At 34.0% G+C, this 22,272-nt stretch overlaps 1 protein-coding gene across 15 annotated transcripts in view; it reads right to left on the bottom strand.

Moving 5' to 3' along the window:
* Nep2 (Neprilysin 2) overlaps positions 1 to 22,272 on the bottom strand; it is a 171,457-nt gene that overhangs the window by 35,546 nt on the left and 113,639 nt on the right. For 4 of the 15 annotated variants that reach the window (XM_067791898.1, XM_067791908.1, XM_067791913.1 and 1 more), the window contains exons 1-2: positions 18,973 to 19,052; positions 8,987 to 9,046 (exon numbers count right to left, since the gene is read on the bottom strand). The exons of 3 other annotated variants lie outside the window; for them this stretch is intronic. In XM_067791898.1, the coding sequence (XP_067647999.1) occupies positions 8,987 to 9,046; positions 18,973 to 19,037 (125 nt within the window). In that variant the 5' untranslated portion in view covers positions 19,038 to 19,052. Of the gene's footprint in view, positions 1 to 6,444; positions 6,480 to 8,986; positions 9,047 to 17,783; positions 17,951 to 17,989; positions 18,180 to 18,972; positions 19,053 to 22,272 lie in introns of those variants that run through there. 8 more of the 15 variants (XM_067791927.1, XM_067791925.1, XM_067791905.1 and 5 more) reach the window with 6 other exon arrangements.

Below are 22,272 nucleotides of genomic sequence, written 5' to 3'. Positions count from 1 at the left end.
ATGTAGATTTTCATTAAAATTATATTTGGGTAAGGTTGCCAGTAAACCTTGGATATATAAATATTTCTTCTGAGGCAAAGTTGAACCACTCCACAGCCAAGCTCGTTCACATAGCTACTTTGATTTAACTTTATATATTATACTTTTACTAGCAGACCCGACAGACGTTGCTCTGACCCAGCTTTGGTCTATCTGCATAACTTTTAAGCAGTTTTTACCTCTTGCTCTCCCTTTCCTTCTCTCCTCTTTTTCTTGATATTTTTTCACTCTTCCCCTCGCTTTCTCTTTTTTCTCGGTGTCTTCCTCCTTCTCCGCCTTTTCCCTCCCTTCTTTTCCGCTCCATCTATCCACATCTCTCTATCCCCGTCTAATTCTATCTATTTCTCCTTCCGTCTTTTCTCTTCTCTCTAATTCTTCTTGTTCTTCTTTATCACTTTTTCCTAGTCCCAGTCCCACCCCAAGTCCATGTCCCAGTCCCAGTCCCAATCCCAGTCCCAGTCCCAGTCTCAGTGCCGATTCCAATCTCAGTCGCAGCCAAAAGTTTAAAAATATTTTTTGTTCGCTCTGGTTATTTACATAGCCTACTTACGGATAATTATAACCTGACGACGAACTCACACGGACATGTTGTTGTTCCCACATATCGTACTACATATTTCAATAATTTCTTTACTATTGTCTCTTATAAGGGTTTCAATGCGTTACCCTTACCTATACGTGTCATTAGGAACTTACGTGAATTTTTGCGGAATGTTAAATCATTTCTCTTGTAATATCTTCTAAATACAATTAAAGATAGAAGATTTTGGTTGTGCGCAAATGTTCAGCTCTGACATCAGATTATTCTTTATTACTGAATACTTTCTCTTTTATAGAAAAATTACTTACAATACTATTAAAATATTTACATACAATACTTACACACTAAAAATAACTACATTCTATTTCTATATACCTAGTCAGCATAATATTCCTATTACCCAGCTATGTAATAATGTTTGGTCGGTCGCGCTGACAAACCGACGCTGTCGATCAGGCATGCTGATCGATACGTGGGTTGGTGAGTGTGACGCTTATGGGTTAAACAACTGTAAACGGATACGGTTCCCCGCTGGGTTCAATATAACTTATCTATGCCGCTATGGCTATATCGCTATGAGTTATTCGTGTGTGGTCGAAAGTGAAATTCATTTGCTTGTGTATTACAAGCTGGACTTATTCTGGAATTTACATAAATACAAATATCTTGTATTGTGGCAGTGCCACGCTCTTACAACTATCACACAACGATATCAAAAATTTGCTGAACCCTAGCACCTAGTAATTTAAACGCAGTTGGTATTCTTAATCGTTATAATTTTTTTTTTCTTCTTTTTATTAATTCACCTCACACACTTTTGTAGTTCCATTAATTTAATTTTGAGATGGCATTCAATACTAAAATACTGTTCTTAAAGAATGCCATACTTTTTCTTGCATTATAGTGTTATCTGTTAGCTTAATATACTTACTTGTTAGATACATACTTGTTAATTTTGTAAGGAAAATGAATGAATAGATCTAAATCTAAATCTAAAATCAGTCCTAGTCCCAGTCCCAGTCCCAGTCCCAGTCCCATTCCCAGTCCCAGTCCCAGTCCCAGTCCCAATCCCAGCCTCATTCCCAGTCCCAGTCTCAGTGCCGCTCCCACTCTCAGTCGCAGTCCTAATCCCAAGTCCCAGTCCCAGTCTCAGTGCCGCTTCCAGTCTCAGCCGCAGTCCCAGTCCTAGTCCAATTCCCAGTCCCAGTCGCTTCCTCCTCCATTTCCCGAAAAAAAAATCATCTAGGCAAAGGGCGACCTATATGCCCAATTTCATGTAAATCGAACCAAGAACAGAATTTGTTCGAATAGATCGGTCACTGGTCCACTTTCCGGAAAGAAACTTCACAGGAATGCTATCCTATCCTTCAAGTTGGATCAAACTGCATACGGTGTGCGAATTTGATTGAAATCGGTTAACTAGCTTAGGACTCAATCGCGGACAAACAACGTGACACGAAATTTATATATATTAAAATATAACGTCTTTCCTTTGGTATCCAATATTCGTTATAGAGACTTCATATAAAAGGAAATTGTAGTAGATGCGGTAGAGGGGATGCAACTGAAAGTTTGAGTGGGAGTGACAGTCAGAGTTGAAGTGAGAGTTGGAGTGGGATTGATAGTGGGAGTGAGAGTAGGATTGTGAATGGGAATGGATGTGGGAGTGGGAGTTGGGGTTAGAGTTGGAGTGGATTGGGAGTGGGAGTTGAAGTGTCATGGGTTTGGTTATGGAAGCGGGTGGAAGAAGGATAATGGGACGGGGAGGAACAAAAGGGAGAAATAGTTGATGGAGTAGACGTGGATGTTATAGAGAGTAATGGCGTTAAAGTAGGCCTTATTTTTAAATGTATTATGATAACGTCTGCAAGGTATGCTAGTAAACTATAACATTTTTAAAATTGCAAAAAAATGGTTTCTTTTATTAGCTTTTCTTTACAAAAAACTTTCTGAAATGTAAATTCACAACTTTTCACGCTTTAGTAAAGAAATTGAAACAATCGACTGAACTGAAAGCATATATGTAATACTCCTATATTGCTACAAAAGGCTAGGTACATTCCCAAACATCAGAGTGCCGATATATTGCTGTTTAAACGTTTTTGTTTTTGTATTCAATAATCGAATGTACCTATATTTAAATTTTTTCTTGTCACACTTATGCTGCTACAATCACAAAAATTTTATAGGCTGTCTTGTTTTGATTTCGAATTCAAAACACATTGTGAGCATTTTCTATTAGCAATTAGTATTACATATATGTATGACTGAAAGTGTTTTTTTTTTTTTTTATTTTCTTTTATTAATCATGATGGGCTAAAATTTATTTTAATTAGTCGAGATTAGTTACAAGCTGCGTTCATGCACAACAAAAGCCACAGGCGCTCTTGCAAAGACATTTGTTTGTATGTATGTATATGAAGATTTCTGTTTTGGTACAAATGTTTAGCAAACTTTAGGATTATTTTTTATTCAACTACGAATTAACGAATTTAGAAAAACATGATCCGAGTTGTTAGCTACATATGTAACTATGTTTGTATGTAAATTGTATTGTAAACTTCCCAATTACAGCAACTAACGCCACAACAAGTATGCGGTTTCGCGCCGGCAATTATTGCTGCTCGCTGTTGGTTTAAAAATAGAAATATGAAGCAATATCCAACGTTTATGTCTCTACAATCAGCTGAGATTTATTAAAAATAAAACAAAACTCAAACGGTAATAATGCCACTGAAACTTGTTTGGCATCTTAAAAAAACGGCAAAAACAATTGTTGGCAACTTCTGACTGACAACTGAGATTTTTACTATGCAATACCTCTCGTATCACATATGTACATACGTACTTACATAAACAGATATGTATGAATTAATTTGCAGGCATGTCCAGTTTGAAATGGAAAATCGAAGGCATTTACAACACCGATTGATTATTTAATCTTTTATATGGAGAATGTTAGTCGGCACCATAAGGGCTGGTTAATGTCTAAACAGTAAGCTTTACATCGAGCTCAACCGCTTTATTACAGCTAAGCATATCTGGCTTTAGCCTTAATCTTGAGTTCAAATATTGCATTCATTTTGTTCGTAATCACTACTTGCAATCCCAACTTGAATGCAATCAAATTTGACAACTATGGTTGAAAAACTTATAATCTATAATGTAACTATAATAATTAATTGGAAGCATTCTTATTTCCAATCAACCGAAACGTGCAATAAAACACAATAATTGCAAACACAAAAAATGATTTTATTGTAATCGAAATTTTTTCACAAGCAAACTAAAACCTGATTGCAATCGTTTACTGCAAAATAATTTTTTCAAATCACTAAATTTTGATTGGAAAACTAAAAAATTCTTTATGCACAATATAGAGGATGAGATGATCCATCATATCTTAGATTACATGGTTGACTGTGTCAAAAGCCTTTCACAGATCAAATGCTGCAAGTACTGTCCTGTAGTCGGATTTTCCTTGATTTAGCTCAAAAATCAAGGTATTTACTAGTGCGTTTCAAAAAACAGAGTTCGCTATTCGGGTGGCTTCATTAACCTTTGTGGTCTCGGCAGTTATGAGCATATGGCGCGTCGTCTGAGTTCGTAAAGCGAAGGACACAACACAAATCGCCGGCAAGTGGGGTTGTACATTGGATCTGGAATCCTACTACATGAAAATAAGCAAATGGATTGTTAAGTCTCTTGATAGGAAACGTATCTATTCACAGCTGTGCTTGGAAGGCATGTAGCAGTCATTTATAAGATGAGTTTGGCAAAGTCAGAAAATATTGCATCCCACAATATCTACTGGCATGATCATGCAACATTTGGGTCCGATTTTTAGATAGGGAGAAACTTTGTCCCCAAGCATTTTTGGCATGATCCCCGGAAGTGCAAGGTGTATTTGGACTCACAGTTAGAAAACTCAGCCAGCGCAACGATACCTCGTTTCATCGAAAAGGGAGAAGGTTTCATGTGGGCATACCAAATCGTTTCCGAGATGGTCGGGCTAATACTTGTATGGTGCTTGTTACCGAAACGTACCGGATCTGCATCCGGCAAAGGATCATCAACATCGATAACACTCCTCAAGGCCTTCGGGGAGTGTTGTTATCGCTACAACAACAACAACAACGTCCACTCTTTGAAATTAGTTAACCTGAGAAATATTTGGGCAGTTTGAGCATATCACTGAAGACCCCCATATCAGTGCTGATAAAGTAATTAGATGTCGGCGACTTCGAAAAAATACCGGGAATGATGAGGATTTTACAATCTCTAGAGTAGTAGATGATTAGTGAAGCGTAAGAAAAGTAGAAGCTGAAAGGCATTTGTGGTAGGAGCATAGTTACTAAGGCTATAAGAAAAATCGTTCGAAAGTTTTATGAAAGACTTCGGTGAATGACGGAAGGTTTGAAGCTTGGAACGAACATCTGTAAAAGCAGAAACCTGAGGACAAATGTCCAGGGAATACTAAGATAATGGAATGAGAATCAGGCAGAACGGAACTTCCATCCATCCACACAAGATATTGAAGCTAAAGAGGATCAAATTTATGCTTCCCCTGCCGATTATATGAGATAAGAATGAAAAAAAATATTCTGGTTAAAAATAATAAAACCGCAGGCCGTAAGGGAGTTTAATATTAACTTATTTACTACGCATATAGCAATTGAGGTTTTTAAGTAAACAGCAGTTCCATCTAGGGTGGTGAGTTCATGTCTATCTCATGCTACATATCGATGCTGCACTGAAACTCCGGGACCAACTGTAAATCTTACCTCGCTGTTCTGACGTGCTAGGGCTCATTTACTGCCGACGATTTAGCTCTAAATGCATGGCGATGCACATGCGTGTCGCCAGCGAGTCATTTCATATTCAGTTTCCGAGAGAAATTTAGCGCGTTTTGAGTTTCCTAAAAACACTGGAGGAACCGTCCAAGCTCTAGATCTGTCTTAACTATTATCAATTATTATTATCCACGTATAAGATTATAATTTGGGGGATATTATTTTTTAGTTCAAAATCGTCGTATCCTACGCGTTTAAGTGCTATTTTGCATCTTCTTCAGGGAATATAATTACTTGATTCCCTTTTGCATTATGTTTTTTTTTTTTTCAAATATCCAGGGCTCCCTGAAGAAGGTGTTAAATAGCACCAAAACTCTTAGGACAAAGAAATACGTCTGTATATTCCTTCATTGATGAAGAAAATCGGTAACCCCTCGGCACATGGTAATATGCACAACATGACCGATTTGGGCGCTTAAAATTTCTATTGCTGCATAGCCCCGAAATGGTTGGGCTAGTACCTTAATGGTGCTTGTTACTGGAACGTACCGGATCTGTATCCCATCAACATCGACAACCCTTCCCAAAACCTTCGGGGAGTGTCTTTATCGTTAATACAACAACAACGTGGCAGAATAGGTGATATCGGGACTGAATATTAAATCATGAGCACACCTCTAATTTCATTGGTACTATTGTTACAAAAAAAGTCCGCGACTTTGCCACGGAAATGTTTTTGCCCATTGTTGGAAACCTGTTTGTAAACTCACATCTTTTCATATGTCTCCAAATAGCTGCATGCGTATAATTTCAAGCTTCCTTTTTATAGATGGAGTCCAAAAAAATACTATAATTTGGTTGCAATTTGTTATATTTTTAACTTAAAGTTGTGATACCAGTTCGGTGCATAGGAATCACATACGTGCATATACACTTATCAACATGCACAGCAATTAGTAAGCAAAGACTGCACTTCTAGAAAACAAAGCTTATAAGAATCATAGCAAATTATAATTTTTAAATTTAACTTCCTTTATAATCATTTTATTCTCACAGCCTTTATTCATTTACCTTAAAAATGATTGTTGCATAATTTTTTTTAAATTTCACAATTTCTTTAGCAATTGGCATTTAAATTTTAGCTATTCAGCCTATACTTAGAGCAGCCCACTTAACAGTTAACTTGACGATTCAGCTTCAGAACAGGCAATCTAAGAAACAATGCTTCAAAAATTCTCAGCTAACTAAATTATTAGACGCTACTTTATTTCTGGCAAAGAAGTGCAGTTGAAGCTTTTTATTTTGATTTAAACCTTGTGTAGTGAAACTGAATTTTAAAACTTATAATTTCATTTAACGTTTCACCATGCCCTTAGTATTATATCTCTATAACCAAGAAAGAAAAAATTAAGAATAAGATGTTGTGTTACTCTTGGCTGCACGATATGCCCGTTCGCGTTCTTACCGTGACTTCACATTATCAAAAAAAAGAAGTAAGATTGTCAAAGTTCGGGTGAAACCAACCATTACATACCCAGCTGTACACTTGAAATGCTGTTGTTGTTTGGTTTGTCTGCTTAATAGCGTTACAAGGCTGCGCAATAATACATATATATGTATATGGTTCTATTATGAACTAGTTTTCGTTTAAAAGAAGCAAAAAGGATACAGAGGCTAACACCAATGACCTTGAGCGGGTAATAATGCAGTTTTCCTTCAGATATGGGGATTTACCTAAATAAAGATATAACAGAACAATAAAAAGACGATTGGTACAAAACTATTTTTCGCTAAGATTTAACTTATTATTTTTGCCTACGAACCTTTTTAAAGTCATTTATATAAAAGTGGGAGTGGTCCTTAACCAATTTTACCCATTTTTACTATAAATATTTCCTGCTATAAGGAAAATATGTGTGCCCAATTTTATTACGATCCGTTAACCTTTCTTCGAGTTATGGCTCCCGAAACATAGAAAATTCATAAAGGCGGCGGTACCACGCCCATTTTTTAAAATTTGAAGTTTTTCCTATTTATTGTTATAAATCCACTTGGGAAATGAAATACCATTGATATGCAAAGATATAGCATATTTCATTCGTCCACGACCGTTTTAGAAATATTTTATATAAAAGTGGGCGTGGTCCTTAACCGATTTCGTTAATTTTTCTTCAAAACATTCCTTATAGTAAAGGCTATCTCTCTGCCGAATTTTGTTACGATACGTTTAACAATTTTTGATTTAGGATTAATAATATTTGTAAAATTGATTTTATCGCAAGTGGGCGATGGCACGCCCATTTTAAAAATTGTTTTCAAATTTTTACCAAGAGTCTCAATATTAGTCCACACGTCAAATTTCAACATTCCAGGTGTATTATTTACTAATTAATCAGGTTTTTTGTGTTTTCCAAAATGTTATATTTATAAAAGGTGGGCGTGGTTATCAACCGATTTCGCTCATTTTCAATACCAATCTATTCAGGGTCCAGATAAGCTCGTGTGCCAAATTTGGTGAAGATATCTCAATACTTACTCAAGTTATCGGTTTAACGGATGGACGGACGGACGGACATGGCTCAATCAAATTTTTTTCCGATACTGATGATTTTGATATATGGATGTCTATATCTATCTGTATCACCAACCAATATCCAATCAAAGTTAATATACTCTGTGTGGAAAGCACGCAGAGTATAAAAAAAACACGCAATGCATGCGTTTGATGCTCCTCACAAATAACTTTGTTCTCTATCTATCTATCTAACTATCTCTCCGGGATCAGCGATGACTATTTTATAGCAGGGGTCGCCATTTCATATCACAATTATTCAAATTTGATTTGCACTATTCGCCATTTTAGTTATTTCAACAAAAGTGATTTCGCCCTGCTTCGTTGCCCTTTGATCAACGACCAATCCACTACCACTACAATCCCAGTACTCTTATCAAAATAGTTTTAGTTTTAAATAGCCCTGTTTTCTAGTGGGGGTGCCAGTTTTGCCACTTCGAAAACCAAGAGACTCTTGTGTTGAAATATGTCTTGCTTTGAATTCGGGTCTGAGAAAAGCCCACAGAAATTAAAATCAAAATCAAAACTAAAATTTAAATTTAAATTAAAATTATACTAAAATTAAATTTAAAATTAAAACCAAAAATGAATTAAAATTAAAACTAAAATTAAAGTTAAAATTCAAATTTAAATTTAAACTAAATAAAAATTAAAATTAAAACTTTATTTAAAATTAAAATCAAAATTTAAACTAAAAATAGACGTTTAAATTTAAAATTAAAAGCAAAATTAGAATTAAAATAGTAATCAGAAGTTAAACTAAAATTAAATTAAAAAAGTTAAGATCAAAACTGAACTAAAATTAAAGTTTAATTAAAGCTAAAATCAAAATAAAATAAAAATTTTAATTTAAAATTAAACGTAAAATAAGAATTAAAATAGAAATCAGAACTTAAACTAAAGTTACATTAAAATCAAACCCGAATTAAAATTAAAAATAAATTAGAATTAAAATTAAAATTAAAATTAAGGTCAAAATTTAAATTTAAGTTAAAGCAAGTAAGGACGGGACTGTCTTCAGCTGTGCCGAAGACTTCATACCTTTGATGAATGGGGTTGAACAATATCCCATTATCCAATTCGTAATATCCAAATAATTGGCTGTATAAGATAAGAAATATATAGTTAACAGATGTACATACCTATGCGATTTTTAAGATAAATATAAAATAAAAAATATGTAGGTACTTTGTGTGAGGATGCAAAGTTTCACGTTTTTTCTGGTCTGCATGAAAAAACTATGGCCATGAATCATCTATTTCAACAATATATGACGTAAGCGTAAGTATTTGATGAAATTTTAAGCTTCTAGCTGTTAAAACGACAGTTTATATGAGGTATATACTATATATAACACCGATCTCTATGACAAAAGACAACAATATATGCTATATGCATAAGCGTTTGGTGAAATTCTAAGCCTCTAGCTGTTAAAAAGGGTCAGTAATTACGAAAAGCTTCTTATCTGAAAAATCGCTTGTTTCTATATATACGACCGATCTCATTTATTTTCTCAGACAACAATATGTACCATACAGGAAAGCATATGGTGAAGTTTGAAGCTTCAATCTGATAAATTGAGGAAGATATGACAAAAATCCTCTTTTCCGAAAAATCTGTTGTATGGGAGATATATGCTATAGTGGTCCGAACCGACCGGTTCCGACAAATGTCTTATCGGACACCACGAGCAAGATATCTCAAAATTGAGAGACTAGTTGGCATACAAACAGACCGACGGACGAACGGAGATGGCTAAATCAACTCAGCTCTTCATCCTGATCATTTCGGTATATTTATTGGTGGGTTATCTCTTTTCCTTTAAGGACTTACAATTTTGAGATTCGTAACAAAATTAATAAACCATTTCATTTTTATGAAAGGTATAATAAAACAAGTAAGAACGGGACTGTCTTCGGCTGTGCCGAAGACTTCATACCTTTCATGAATGGGGCTGAACAATAATCTTATCCCGTTCGTAATCTCCGAATAATCGGATGTATAAGATAAGAAATATATAGTGAACAGATCTACATACCTTAACGATTTTTAAGATAAATATAAAATAAAAAATAAAAAACAGGTAGGTACTTTGTGTGAGGATGCAAAGTTTAAGGTTTTTTGTGGTCTGCGTGTAAAAACTATGACTACGAATCACGTATTTCAAAAATATATGACGAAAACGTAACTATTTGATGAAATTTGATGAATTTTGAAGATTCTAGCCGTAAAAAAGGGGTCAAAATGACAGTTTATATGAAGTATATAATATATATACGACCGATCTCTATGATTTTTTCAGACAACAATATATGCTATATACGTAAGCATTTTGTGAAATTTGAAGCTTCTAACTGTTAAAACGGGGCAGAAATTGCGCAAGGTTTCTTATCTGAACAATCGGTTGTATGAGATATATACTATGTGTACCACCGATCTCAATGATTTTTTCAAACATCAATATATGCTATACACGTAAGCAGTTGGTGAAATTTGAAGCTTCTAGCTGTTAAAATGGGGCCGAAATCGTAAAAATATATATATATATTATATATATATACTATATATACCATCATATATATATTATATATATCACCGATCTCTATGATTTTTTGACACAACAATACATACTATATACGTAAGCAATCGGTGAAATTTTAAGCTTATAACTGTTAAAGTGGGGAAGAAATTGCGCAAAGTTTCTTATCTGAACAATCGGTTGTATGGGATATATACTATATATACCACCGGTATCTATGATTTTCTCAGACAACAATATATGCTATACACCTAAGCATTTGGTGAAATTTGAACATATCTAAACGATTTTTAAGATAAATATAAAATAAACAAGTAAGAACGGGACTGTCTTCGGCTGTGCCGAAGACTTCATACCTTTCATGAATGGGGCTGAACAATAATCTTATCCCGTTCGTAATCTCCGAATAATCGGATGTATAAGATAAGAAATATATAGTGAACAGATCTACATACCTTAACGGTTTTTAAGATAAATATAAAATAAAAAACAGGTAGGTACTTTGTGTGAGGATGCAAAGTTTCAGGTTTTTTGTGGTCTGCGTGTAAAAACTATGACTACGAATCACGTATTTCAAAAATATATGACGAAAACGTAACTATTTGATGAAATTTGATGAATTTTGAAGATTCTAGCCGTAAAAAAGGGGTCAAAATGACAGTTTATATGAAGTATATAATATATATACGACCGATCTCTATGATTTTTTCAGACAACAATATATGCTATATACGTAAGCATTTTGTGAAATTTGAAGCTTCTAACTGTTAAAACGGGGCAGAAATTGCGCAAAGTTTCTTATCTGAACAATCGGTTGTATGAGATATATACTATGTGTACCACCGATCTCAATGATTTTTTCAGACATCAATATATGCTATACACGTAAGCAGTTGGTGAAATTTGAAGCTTCTAGCTGTTAAAACGGGGCCGAAATCGTAAAAAAAATATATATATACTATATATATACTATATATACCATCATATATATATTATATATATCACCGATCTCTATGATTTTTTGACACAACAATACATACTATATACGTAAGCAATCGGTGAAATTTGAAGCTTATAACTGTTAAAATGGGGAAGAAATTGCGCAAAGTTTCTTATCTGAACATTCGGTTGTATGGGATATATACTATATATACCACCGGTATCTATGATTTTCTCAGACAACAATATATGCTATACACGTAAGCATTTGGTGAAATTTGGACATATCTAAACGATTTTTAAGATAAATATAAAATAAAAAATAGGTAGGTAATCTGTGTGAGGATGCAATGCTTCACGTTTTTTGTGGTCTGCATGTAAAAACTATGGCTACGAATCACGTATTTCAAAAATATATGACGTAAACGTAACTATTTGATGAAATTTGATGAATCTTGAAGCTTCTAGCCGTAAAAAAGGGGTCAATATGACAGTTTATATGAAGTATATAATATATATACCACCGATCTCTATGATTTTTTCAGACAATATATGCTATATACGAAAGCATTTTGTGAAATTTGAAGCTTCTAACTGTTAAAACGGGGCAGAAATTGCGCAAAGTTTCTTATCTGAACAATCGGTTGTATGAGATATATACTATTTATACCACCGATCTCAATGATTTTTTCAGACATCAATATATGCTATATACGTAAGCAATCAGTGAAATTTGAAGCTTATAGCTGTTAAAATGGGGTAGAAATTGCGAAAAGTTTCTTATCTGAACAATCGGTTGTATGAGATATATACTATATATACAACCGATCTCTATGATTTTTTCAGACAACAATATATGCTATATAAGTAAATATTCGGTGAAATTTGAAGCTTCTAGCTGTTAAAATGGGGCTAAAATTTGCGAAAATATATATATATATACTATATATATATACTATATATATATACTATGTATACCACCATATATATACTATATATACCACCGATCTTTATGATTTTTTCAGACAACAATATATGCTATATACGTAAGCATTCGCTGAAATTTGAAGCCTCTAGCTCTTAAAATAGGGCAGTAATTACGAAAAGTTCCTTATCTGAACAATCGGTTGTGGGGGATATATACTATATATACGACCGATCTCATAAATTTTTTCAGGCAACAATATGTGCAATATACGAAAGTATATGGTGAAGTTTGAAGCTTCAATCTGTTAAATTGGGTAAGATATTACAAAAATCCTCTTTTTCTGAAAAATCGGTTGTATGGAGGATATATGCTATAGTGGTCCGATCCGGTCGGTTCCGACAAATGTCTAATCGGACACCCAAATACACCTGCTCACCAAATTTTATCAAGATATCTCAAAAATTGAGGGACTAGTTTGCATACAAACAGACAGACGGACAGACGGACAGACGGACAGACGGACATGGCTTAATCAACTCAGCTCTTCAACCTGATTATTTCGGTATACTTAATGGTGGGTCTATCTATTTTCCTTTAAGGACTTACAATTCTCCGTTTCGTGACGAAATTAATATACCATTTCATTTTCATGAAAGGTATAAAAATAGGTAGGTAATCTGTGTGAGGATGCAATGCTTCACGTTTTTTGTGGTATGCATGTAAAAACTATGGCTACGAATCACGTATTTCAAAAATATATGACGTAAACGTAACTATTTGATGAAATTTGATGAATCTTGAAGCTTCTAGCCGTAAAAAAGGGGTCAATATGACAGTTTATATGAAGTATATAATATATATACCACCGATCTCTATGATTTTTTCAGACAACAATATATGCTATATACGAAAGCATTTTGTGAAATTTGAAGCTTCTAAATGTTAAAACGGGGCAGAAATTGCTCAAAGTTTCTTATCTGAACAATCGGTTGTATGAGATATATACTATTTATACCACCGATCTCAATGATTTTTTCAGACATCAATATATGCTTTACACGTAAGCAGTTGGTGAAATTTGAAGCTTCTAGCTGTTAAAATGGGGTAGAAATTGCGAAAAGTAACTATTGATGAGATATATACTATATATACAACCGATCTCTATGATTTTTTCAGACAACAATATATGCTATATACGTAAGCAATCAGTGAAATTTGAAGCTTATAGCTGTTAAAATGGGGTAGAAATTGCGAAAAGTTTCTTATCTGAACAATCGGTTGTATGAGATATATACTATATATACAACCGATCTCTATGATTTTTTCAGACAACATTATATGCTACAAAGGTAAATATTCGGTGAAATTTGAAGCTTCTAGCTGTTAAAATGGGGCTAAAATTTGCGAAAATATATATATATATACTATATATATATACTATATATACCACCATATATATACTATATATACCACCGATCTTTATGATTTTTTCAGACAACAATATATGCTATATACGTAAGCATTCGCTGAAATTTGAAACCTCTAGCTCTTCAAATAGGGCAGTAATTACGAAAAGTTCCTTATCTGAACAGTCGGTTGTGGGGGATATATACTATATATACGACCGATCTCATAAATTTTTTCAGGCAACAATATGTGCAATATACGAAAGTATATGGTGAAGTTTGAAGCTTCAATCTGTTAAATTGGGTAAGATATTACAAAAATCCTCTTTTTCTGAAAAATCGGTTGTATGGAGGATATATGCTATAGTGGTCCGATCCGGTCGGTTCCGACAAATGTCTAATCGGACACCCAAATACACCTGCTCACCAAATTTTATCAAGATATCTCAAAAATTGAGGGACTAGTTTGCATACAAACAGACAGACGGACAGACGGACAGACGGACATGGCTAAATCAACTCAGCTCTTCAACCTGATTATTTCGGTATACTTAATGGTGGGTCTATCTATTTTCCTTTAAGGACTTACAATTTTCGGTTTCGTGACGAAATTAATATACCATTTCATTTTCATGAAAGGTATAAAAATAGGTAGGTAATCTGTGTGAGGATGCAATGCTTCACGTTTTTTGTGGTCTGCATGTAAAAACTATGGCTACGAATCACGTATTTCAAAAATATATGACGTAAACGTAACTATTTGATGAAATTTGATGAATCTTGAAGCTTCTAGCCGTAAAAAAGGGGTCAATATGACAGTTTATATGAAGTATATAATATATATACCACCGATCTCTATGATTTTTTCAGACAACAATATATGCTATATACGAAAGCATTTTGTGAAATTTGAAGCTTCTAACTGTTAAAACGGGGCAGAAATTGCGCAAAGTTTCTTATCTGAACAATCGGTTGTATGAGATATATACTATTTATACCACCGATCTCAATGATTTTTTCAGACATCAATATATGCTTTACACGTAAGCAGTTGGTGAAATTTGAAGCTTCTAGCTGTTAAAATGGGGTAGAAATTGCGAAAAGTTTCTTATCTGAACAATCGGTTGTATGAGATATATACTATATATACAACCGATCTCTATGATTTTTTCAGACAACAATATATGCTATATACGTAAGCAATCAGTGAAATTTGAAGCTTATAGCTGTTAAAATGGGGTAGAAATTGCGAAAAGTTTCTTATCTGAACAATCGGTTGTATGAGATATATACTATATATACAACCGATCTCTATGATTTTTTCAGACAACAATATATGCTATATAAGTAAATATTCGGTGAAATTTGAAGCTTCTATCTGTTAAAATGGGGCTAAAATTTGCGAAAATATATATATATACTATATATATATACTATATATACTATATATATATACTATATATACCACCATATATATACTATATATACCACCGATCTTTATGATTTTTTCAGACAACAATATATGCTATATACGTAAGCATTCGCTGAAATTTGAAGCCTCTAGCTCTTAAAATAGGGCAGTAATTACGAAAAGTTCCTTAACTGAACAATCGGTTGTGGGGGATATATACTATATATACGACCGATCTCATAAATTTTTTCAGGCAACAATATGTGCAATATACGAAAGTATATGGTGAAGTTTGAAGCTTCAATCTGTTAAATTGGGTAAGATATTACAAAAATCCTCTTTTTCTGAAAAATCGGTTGTATGGAGGATATATGCTATAGTGGTCCGATCCGGTCGGTTCCGACAAATGTGTAATCGGACACCCAAATACACCTGCTCACCAAATTTTATCAAGATATCTCAAAAATTGAGGGACTAGTTTGCATACAAACAGACAGACGGACAGACGGACAGACGGACATGGCTAAATCAACTCAGCTCTTCAACCTGATTATTTCGGTATACTTAATGGTGGGTCTATCTATTTTCCTTTAAGGACTTACAATTTTCGGTTTCGTGACGAAATTAATATACCATTTCATTTTCATGAAAGGTATAAAAATAGGTAGGTAATCTGTGTGAGGATGCAATGCTTCACGTTTTTTGTGGTCTGGATGTAAAAACTATGGCTACGAATCACGTATTTCAAAAATATATGACGTAAACGTAACTATTTGATGAAATTTGATGAATCTTGAAGCTTCTAGCCGTAAAAAAGGGGTCAATATGACAGTTTATATGAAGTATATAATATATATACCACCGATCTCTATGATTTTTTCAGACAACAATATATGCTATATACGAAAGCATTTTGTGAAATTTGAAGCTTCTAACTGTTAAAACGGGGCAGAAATTGCGCAAAGTTTCTTATCTGAACAATCGGTTGTATGAGATATATACTATTTATACCACCGATCTCAATGATTTTTTCAGACATCAATATATGCTATATACGTAAGCAATCAGTGAAATTTGAAGCTTATAGCTGTTAAAATGGGGTAGAAATTGCGAAAAGTTTCTTATCTGAACAATCGGTTGTATGAGATATATACTATATATACAACCGATCTCTATGATTTTTTCAGACAACAATATATGCTATATAAGTAAATATTCGGTGAAATTTGAAGCTTCTAGCTGTTAAAATGGGGCTAAAATTTGCGAAAATATATATATATATACTATATATATATACTATATATATATACTATATATATATACTATATATATATACTATATATATATACTATATATATATACTATATATACCACCATATATATACTATATATACCACCGATCTTTATGATTTTTTCAGACAACAATATATGCTATATACGTAAGCATTCGCTGAAACTTGAAGCCTCTAGCTCTTAAAATAGGGCAGTAATTACGAAAAGTTCCTTATCTGAACAATCGGTTGTGGGGGATATATACTATATATACGACCGATCTCATAAATTTTTTCAGGCAACAATATGTGCAATATACGAAAGTATATGGTGAAGTTTGAAGCTTCAATCTGTTAAATTGGGTAAGATATTACAAAAATCCTCTTTTTCTGAAAAATCGGTTGTATGGAGGATATATGCTATAGTGGTCCGATCCGGTCGGTTCCGACAAATGTCTAATCGGACACCCAAATACACCTGCTCACCAAATTTTATCAAGATATCTCAAAAATTGAGGGACTAGTTTGCATACAAACAGACAGACGGACAGACGGACAGACGGACATGGCTAAATCAACTCAGCTCTTCAACCTGATTATTTCGGTATACTTAATGGTGGGTCTATCTATTTTCCTTTAAGGACTTACAATTTTCGGTTTCGTGACGAAATTAATATACCATTTCATTTTCATGAAAGGTATAATTAACTCTTCGGGTGTGCGCGATGGCCACAAATCAGTCACATTTTCCAATTTTAAGGAAATCGCTTTTGGGTTTCATAAAAAAAATAAATGCACAGTCTAATGTAGGTACATATCGCATGCCTGCGTAAATCTAAAAAACCATCAACTCAAAACACATGTTCTACAGTTCTCGTTTAAAATTTACTGTCTCTACTTTGTATATTTACTGAAGCGGCTTTTTCTCGGTATTATTAAAGTGTTTACACAGCGATTGGACGTCAATGGGTTAAGGAACGCTCTAGAAAGCACAACTTCAAAAATTTAAACTTCTGAGTTATCTAGGTTTAGATATGGGCAATTGCCGAATTTATTAATTTTTATACATTTCTCGGATTTGTTTAAGAGTGTTTTATGTTCTCTTCGATCAATAGCGGAGAGTAATAAAAAAAGCAACAAATGATGAGAATTTTTTCACAATTTATAGAGATAAAGCTACGATTAAACAATTATAATTGCTAATACTACACAGAAAGCAATTATTTTAGCGTGTGAGATATATGTATACAAAAAAATCTGAGCAAATTATAAATGAAAATTCTATTATATACAGTAAATGATAGCAATATAAATACTGTATTTAGCACTTAATTTAGATATTACCCCAAAATCATTATAAATAACTGTTTTCAAATGACACAGGCAGAATTCACTTATTTTTGTTTCTTTTTTTGCGTCACTCTATTTTAGTATTACAAAATTCGTTCTTTTAAATTTTCATAACTTTTGCACAGAAGCGATCAATTGGCACTAATTAAATGCTAATTAACAAAAAAAACAACAATATCTCATTTTTATTTTAGCATTACCTACAACACAAAGGATGATATCTCATCTCTACTCATGCTTTTTGGATTTCTTTTAAATATATTTAAAGAAAATTTCTTAATTTTTTAATGGTATTTTTGTTTTTTGCTTTCTCTTTATTATTACTTATATTTTTTTTTAATTCTATCACAGGAAATTTTACGTCTGCACTGCGTCAGAAAATAAAAACGAGTGAATTTTTTTAGCAGCGTAATCACAGCAAAGTTCCCTTTCCCTATATATTTTATATATTTATTGTGTTTGATTATACATTAGGCCGTTTCAGAAGATGTGCTTGTGGTTTTTCTGCCTTTCAAATTGTGAATAGCAAAAAGGTATTTAAATTTGTAATGATTGCAAATAAATTTCTATATTGAGCGCCATCTATGAGTACAAAATTTCCTTAAAGTCGATTCAGTAGTTTTCAAGTGGCGTCCGAGCAAACATTTTTCTTTTTTGTAAATGTAAAGCTGAAAATATTGAGCAAATTCATGAAAAATAAAATATTCCTAAATATATCCAATTTATGAATAAAAATTTCCTTAAAATCGATTCGGCAGTTTTTATTTGGCACTCCAGCAAACGTACCGACATAATTGTTCTGATATGCAAATATGTAGATTAAAATATTGTGCAAATCCTTAGTCTATGTTCCTTCCTAGAAATTATTTTTGTCCCAATTTATTTTCCCTTCCCCTCTCTTTTTACTTTTATCTTTTTCTCTCGCCTTCTATTTCCTTCGTTCTCTCTTTATCTTTATTCTCGAATATAAGAGCTGTATATTAAACTGAACATTACTTCAGGCAAACTAAATAGTCTGAAATCTACTAAATTGTTTGCCGTAAGCGCAATCTATGAATAAACATTTTCTTAAAATCGGTTCAGCAATTTTTAGTTGTCCCCGAGCAAGCATACAAGATAAAAAAAATTTGCCTACATGCAAGCGTACTGATAATAACATTGGTTAAAATTGTACAATATGTACCTCCTTAGCCATTCATTGTCCCTTTTGTTTTTGCTCTCGTCTTCAGTCCACGGCTGCTCTCGCATTCTGTTTCCTCCCCTTCTCAATATCATTATTCTATGAACACAAAAATATCCATTATGACATATACATACGACGCATAAAAATGTCCATTATGACATATACGACCTTTACCCTGCTCTAGTGCCGTTGGAGAGTTCGCATTTCACTCCATCTGAGTCTCCGGGCGCGGGGAGGTTTGCTGAATCTAAACGCGAGAATCTATAAAAACATATCGTCTCCACTTTGCACAGTATGTAACTTGCAGAAGCCAGAAGACGTTTTTCACTTTATTGGTACATGCCCGATATATAACAACATTCGTTCCCTTTATTTTGGTGAAAACACTTAAGATATGGCCAGGAGGTTGCCAGTTTAAATGGATATAACTTCGAGTCTCTGGATCGCGGATAGCTTTAAAATTAGCAACTTATTATTAAATTAATTTTCGAACTCGTTAGTATTTTATTTAGCACGTGGTGCGACAGACAATATACTCTGTTATTGTCGCTAGTATATACTTCACTTTATTTATTTAAGTGTTTCGATCTACGCAATAGCATAAGTCATACTGCGTATCTGATTTTTTGGAAAAAATTAATATATACTACTACTAGTACTACTATTACTATACGAATAAGAGAGCAAAGTTTTTGCAGTGAACGCAATCTATTCATAAAAAAGTCTTTCAAGTCGGTTTAGTATTTATACTCAGCTGAGCAGAGCTCACAGAGTATATTAATTTTGTTCGCATAACGGTACCCGGTAACGGCGGAAACTAATCGAGATAGATATAGACTTCTATATATCAAAATGATCTGGACGAAAAAAGAAATTGATTTAGCCATGTACGTCCCTACGTCCGTCTGTCCGTAAACACGATAAGTTGAGTAAATTTTGAGGTATCTTGATGAAATTTGGTATGTATGTTCCTGGGCACTAATCTCAGATCGCTATTTAAAATGAACGAAAACAGAATATAACCACGCCCACTTTGTCGATATCGAAAATTTCGAAAAACTGAAAAAGTGCGGTAATTCATTACCAAAGACGGATAAAGCGACGGAGCTTTGGTAGGTGGGTTGACCGTATGACGCAGAATAGAAAATTTGTAAAATTTTGGACAATGAGCGTGGCACCGCCTACTTTTAAAAGAAGGCCAACGTGGTGTGATGCTAGCGTGCTCCGCCTACCACACCGAAAGCCCTGGTTTCCCACCCTGGGCAAAGCAACATCAAAATTTTAGAAATAAGTTTTTTCGATTAGAAGAAAATTTTTCTAAGCGGGGTCGCCCCTCGGCGTGTTTGGCAAGCACTCCGAGTGTATTTCTGCCATGAAAAGCTCTCAGTGAAAACTCCTCTGCCTCGCATATGCCGTTCGAAGTCGGCATAAAACAAGTAGGTCCCGTCCCGCCAATTTGTAGGAAAAATTAAAAAGGAGCATGACGCAAATTGGAAGAGAAGCTCGTCCTAAAATCCCTTCAAAGTTTATCGCGCTTTACATTTTTTTTTTTTTTTATAATTTAAAAGTTTTGCAAGCTGTAATTTTGCAGCCGAGTATGTAATGTTCGGTTACACCCGAGCTTAGCCTTCCTTACTTGTTTTTAATTGACGCCAGTTCAAAAATACAGGATACAAGATGTTTCTTAAACTATCAGACAAATTCCTATTCCAAAGGACAGTTAGTAGCTAATTCTGATTCCTCCTTCTCTACCTCTTTGTCCTGCTCTCTCTTTCTTTATTATATGTGCATAAAGAAAGGTATCGTGAAATACACGAAAAAGGGGGCTATATTTTAAACTAAACGTCATAAGGGTCGCCAGTGAAAGTTCATCTGCCTGACAGAGTAAACCCTTATGGAAGTTTTTAACCTAAAAAAATTATTAATTTTACACCTTACGGAACTTTTTTGTTTGGTAGAAAAAAAAATTTATAAACAGTCTAATGTACTATATTTACATATCACAAATATGCTGCTCAACGGTGATTTTTTCTCAATAGTCAGACCACATGCCTCCGTTCATTTGAACATACATGCATATGCACAGAAGTACGCAAAACTTGTACTGGAATTCTTAGAACAGCTGAAGGTTCTGAGCAAGTAATCTTAAGTAGTTCTCGTACTGTTGCAGTTGCTGCAATTATTACTTGGAGCTGATGAGCTAATGTGAATAATCGTAGATCGGTATGAGTATAGCACACGATTAGCTTATGATCAATATAAACATAAAAATATATGCACATACATATCTATGAATAATACGCAAAATTTCCCGGTGGCAGTCCAGGTTTTGAGTAAACAAAATAAGTTGATGGATGTGAGAGTGTTTGCGTAAACATCCAAAACATTACAGCATCTTGAAATATTTAAATTATTTTGTTGTTGACCATTAACCCTTGCTTGCTCATAAATACGGAATGTTGAGATTGAAACGATTTAGAGATAACAATTTGGGGAATTGTTTGAAATTAATCACCAGCATGCGAGTTTTACTTTCAAGAGTTGTTTCATTGAAAGTGAGCTAGTCATGCAGTGCCCATTAACGGGAAGAAAATACCTGCGTTTGCTTGGCCGCAGGACAGGAATATATGTATTACAGTCTTATGGCTTTTGCCCATTAGATAGTCTTAACCGAAACACTTCGGTCTCGGGTCAACCGCTGCAGTACTCCTGCTTGTATGCCAACGTGGACTTTAAGAGCCCTTTAGATGCTTATAAGACCCCTATTCTTGTGGAGTCCAGTCAAATTTAACCAAGAGAATCTTATATTCTCTTAAGTCTCTCCCTTTAATTCAAAGGCAAGCTAAGAACGATAAAGCATCAATCCAGACTGAGGTTTGACGTCCAAATTCGCACGCTGAAGGCTGAATGCTTTAGGGCGTTCATCGGCTAAACTTGCTCAACCAAAACACCGTTCAACCGAACTTTGGTGGAGCAATCTTTTAAGCTCAACTCTGTAAACTGAAAGCTATAGATATTTTTATTTCATTAGGGATGAACAGGATCACGTGCGAAATGCTGGAGCGATTAAAGTGATGCACGGATGCCTTAGGGCTCGGCGTGAACTCCTCAAAGATGGAACTAATATGTGCCCGTTCTCCACTAGGGCTGAATCAATATCAACAAGCCTTTTCCTAGTGGCTAACAATGCTACCGGAATCCCTTTAAATATTAAATTTTTTTTTGGTTTGAAAAAATTGCTGCCAAAATATTTTCGTAGTCATAAATCTGGGAGACCCCCATAATGTTCCCATGTGAAAT

The sequence above is a fragment of the Eurosta solidaginis genome, chromosome 1 (assembly GCF_040869045.1).
Source record: "Eurosta solidaginis isolate ZX-2024a chromosome 1, ASM4086904v1, whole genome shotgun sequence".
Classification (NCBI taxonomy): Eukaryota; Metazoa; Arthropoda; class Insecta; order Diptera; family Tephritidae; genus Eurosta; species Eurosta solidaginis.
The sequence above is the reverse complement of the archived record's forward strand: the minus strand, read 5'-3'. Positions and strand labels throughout refer to the sequence as shown.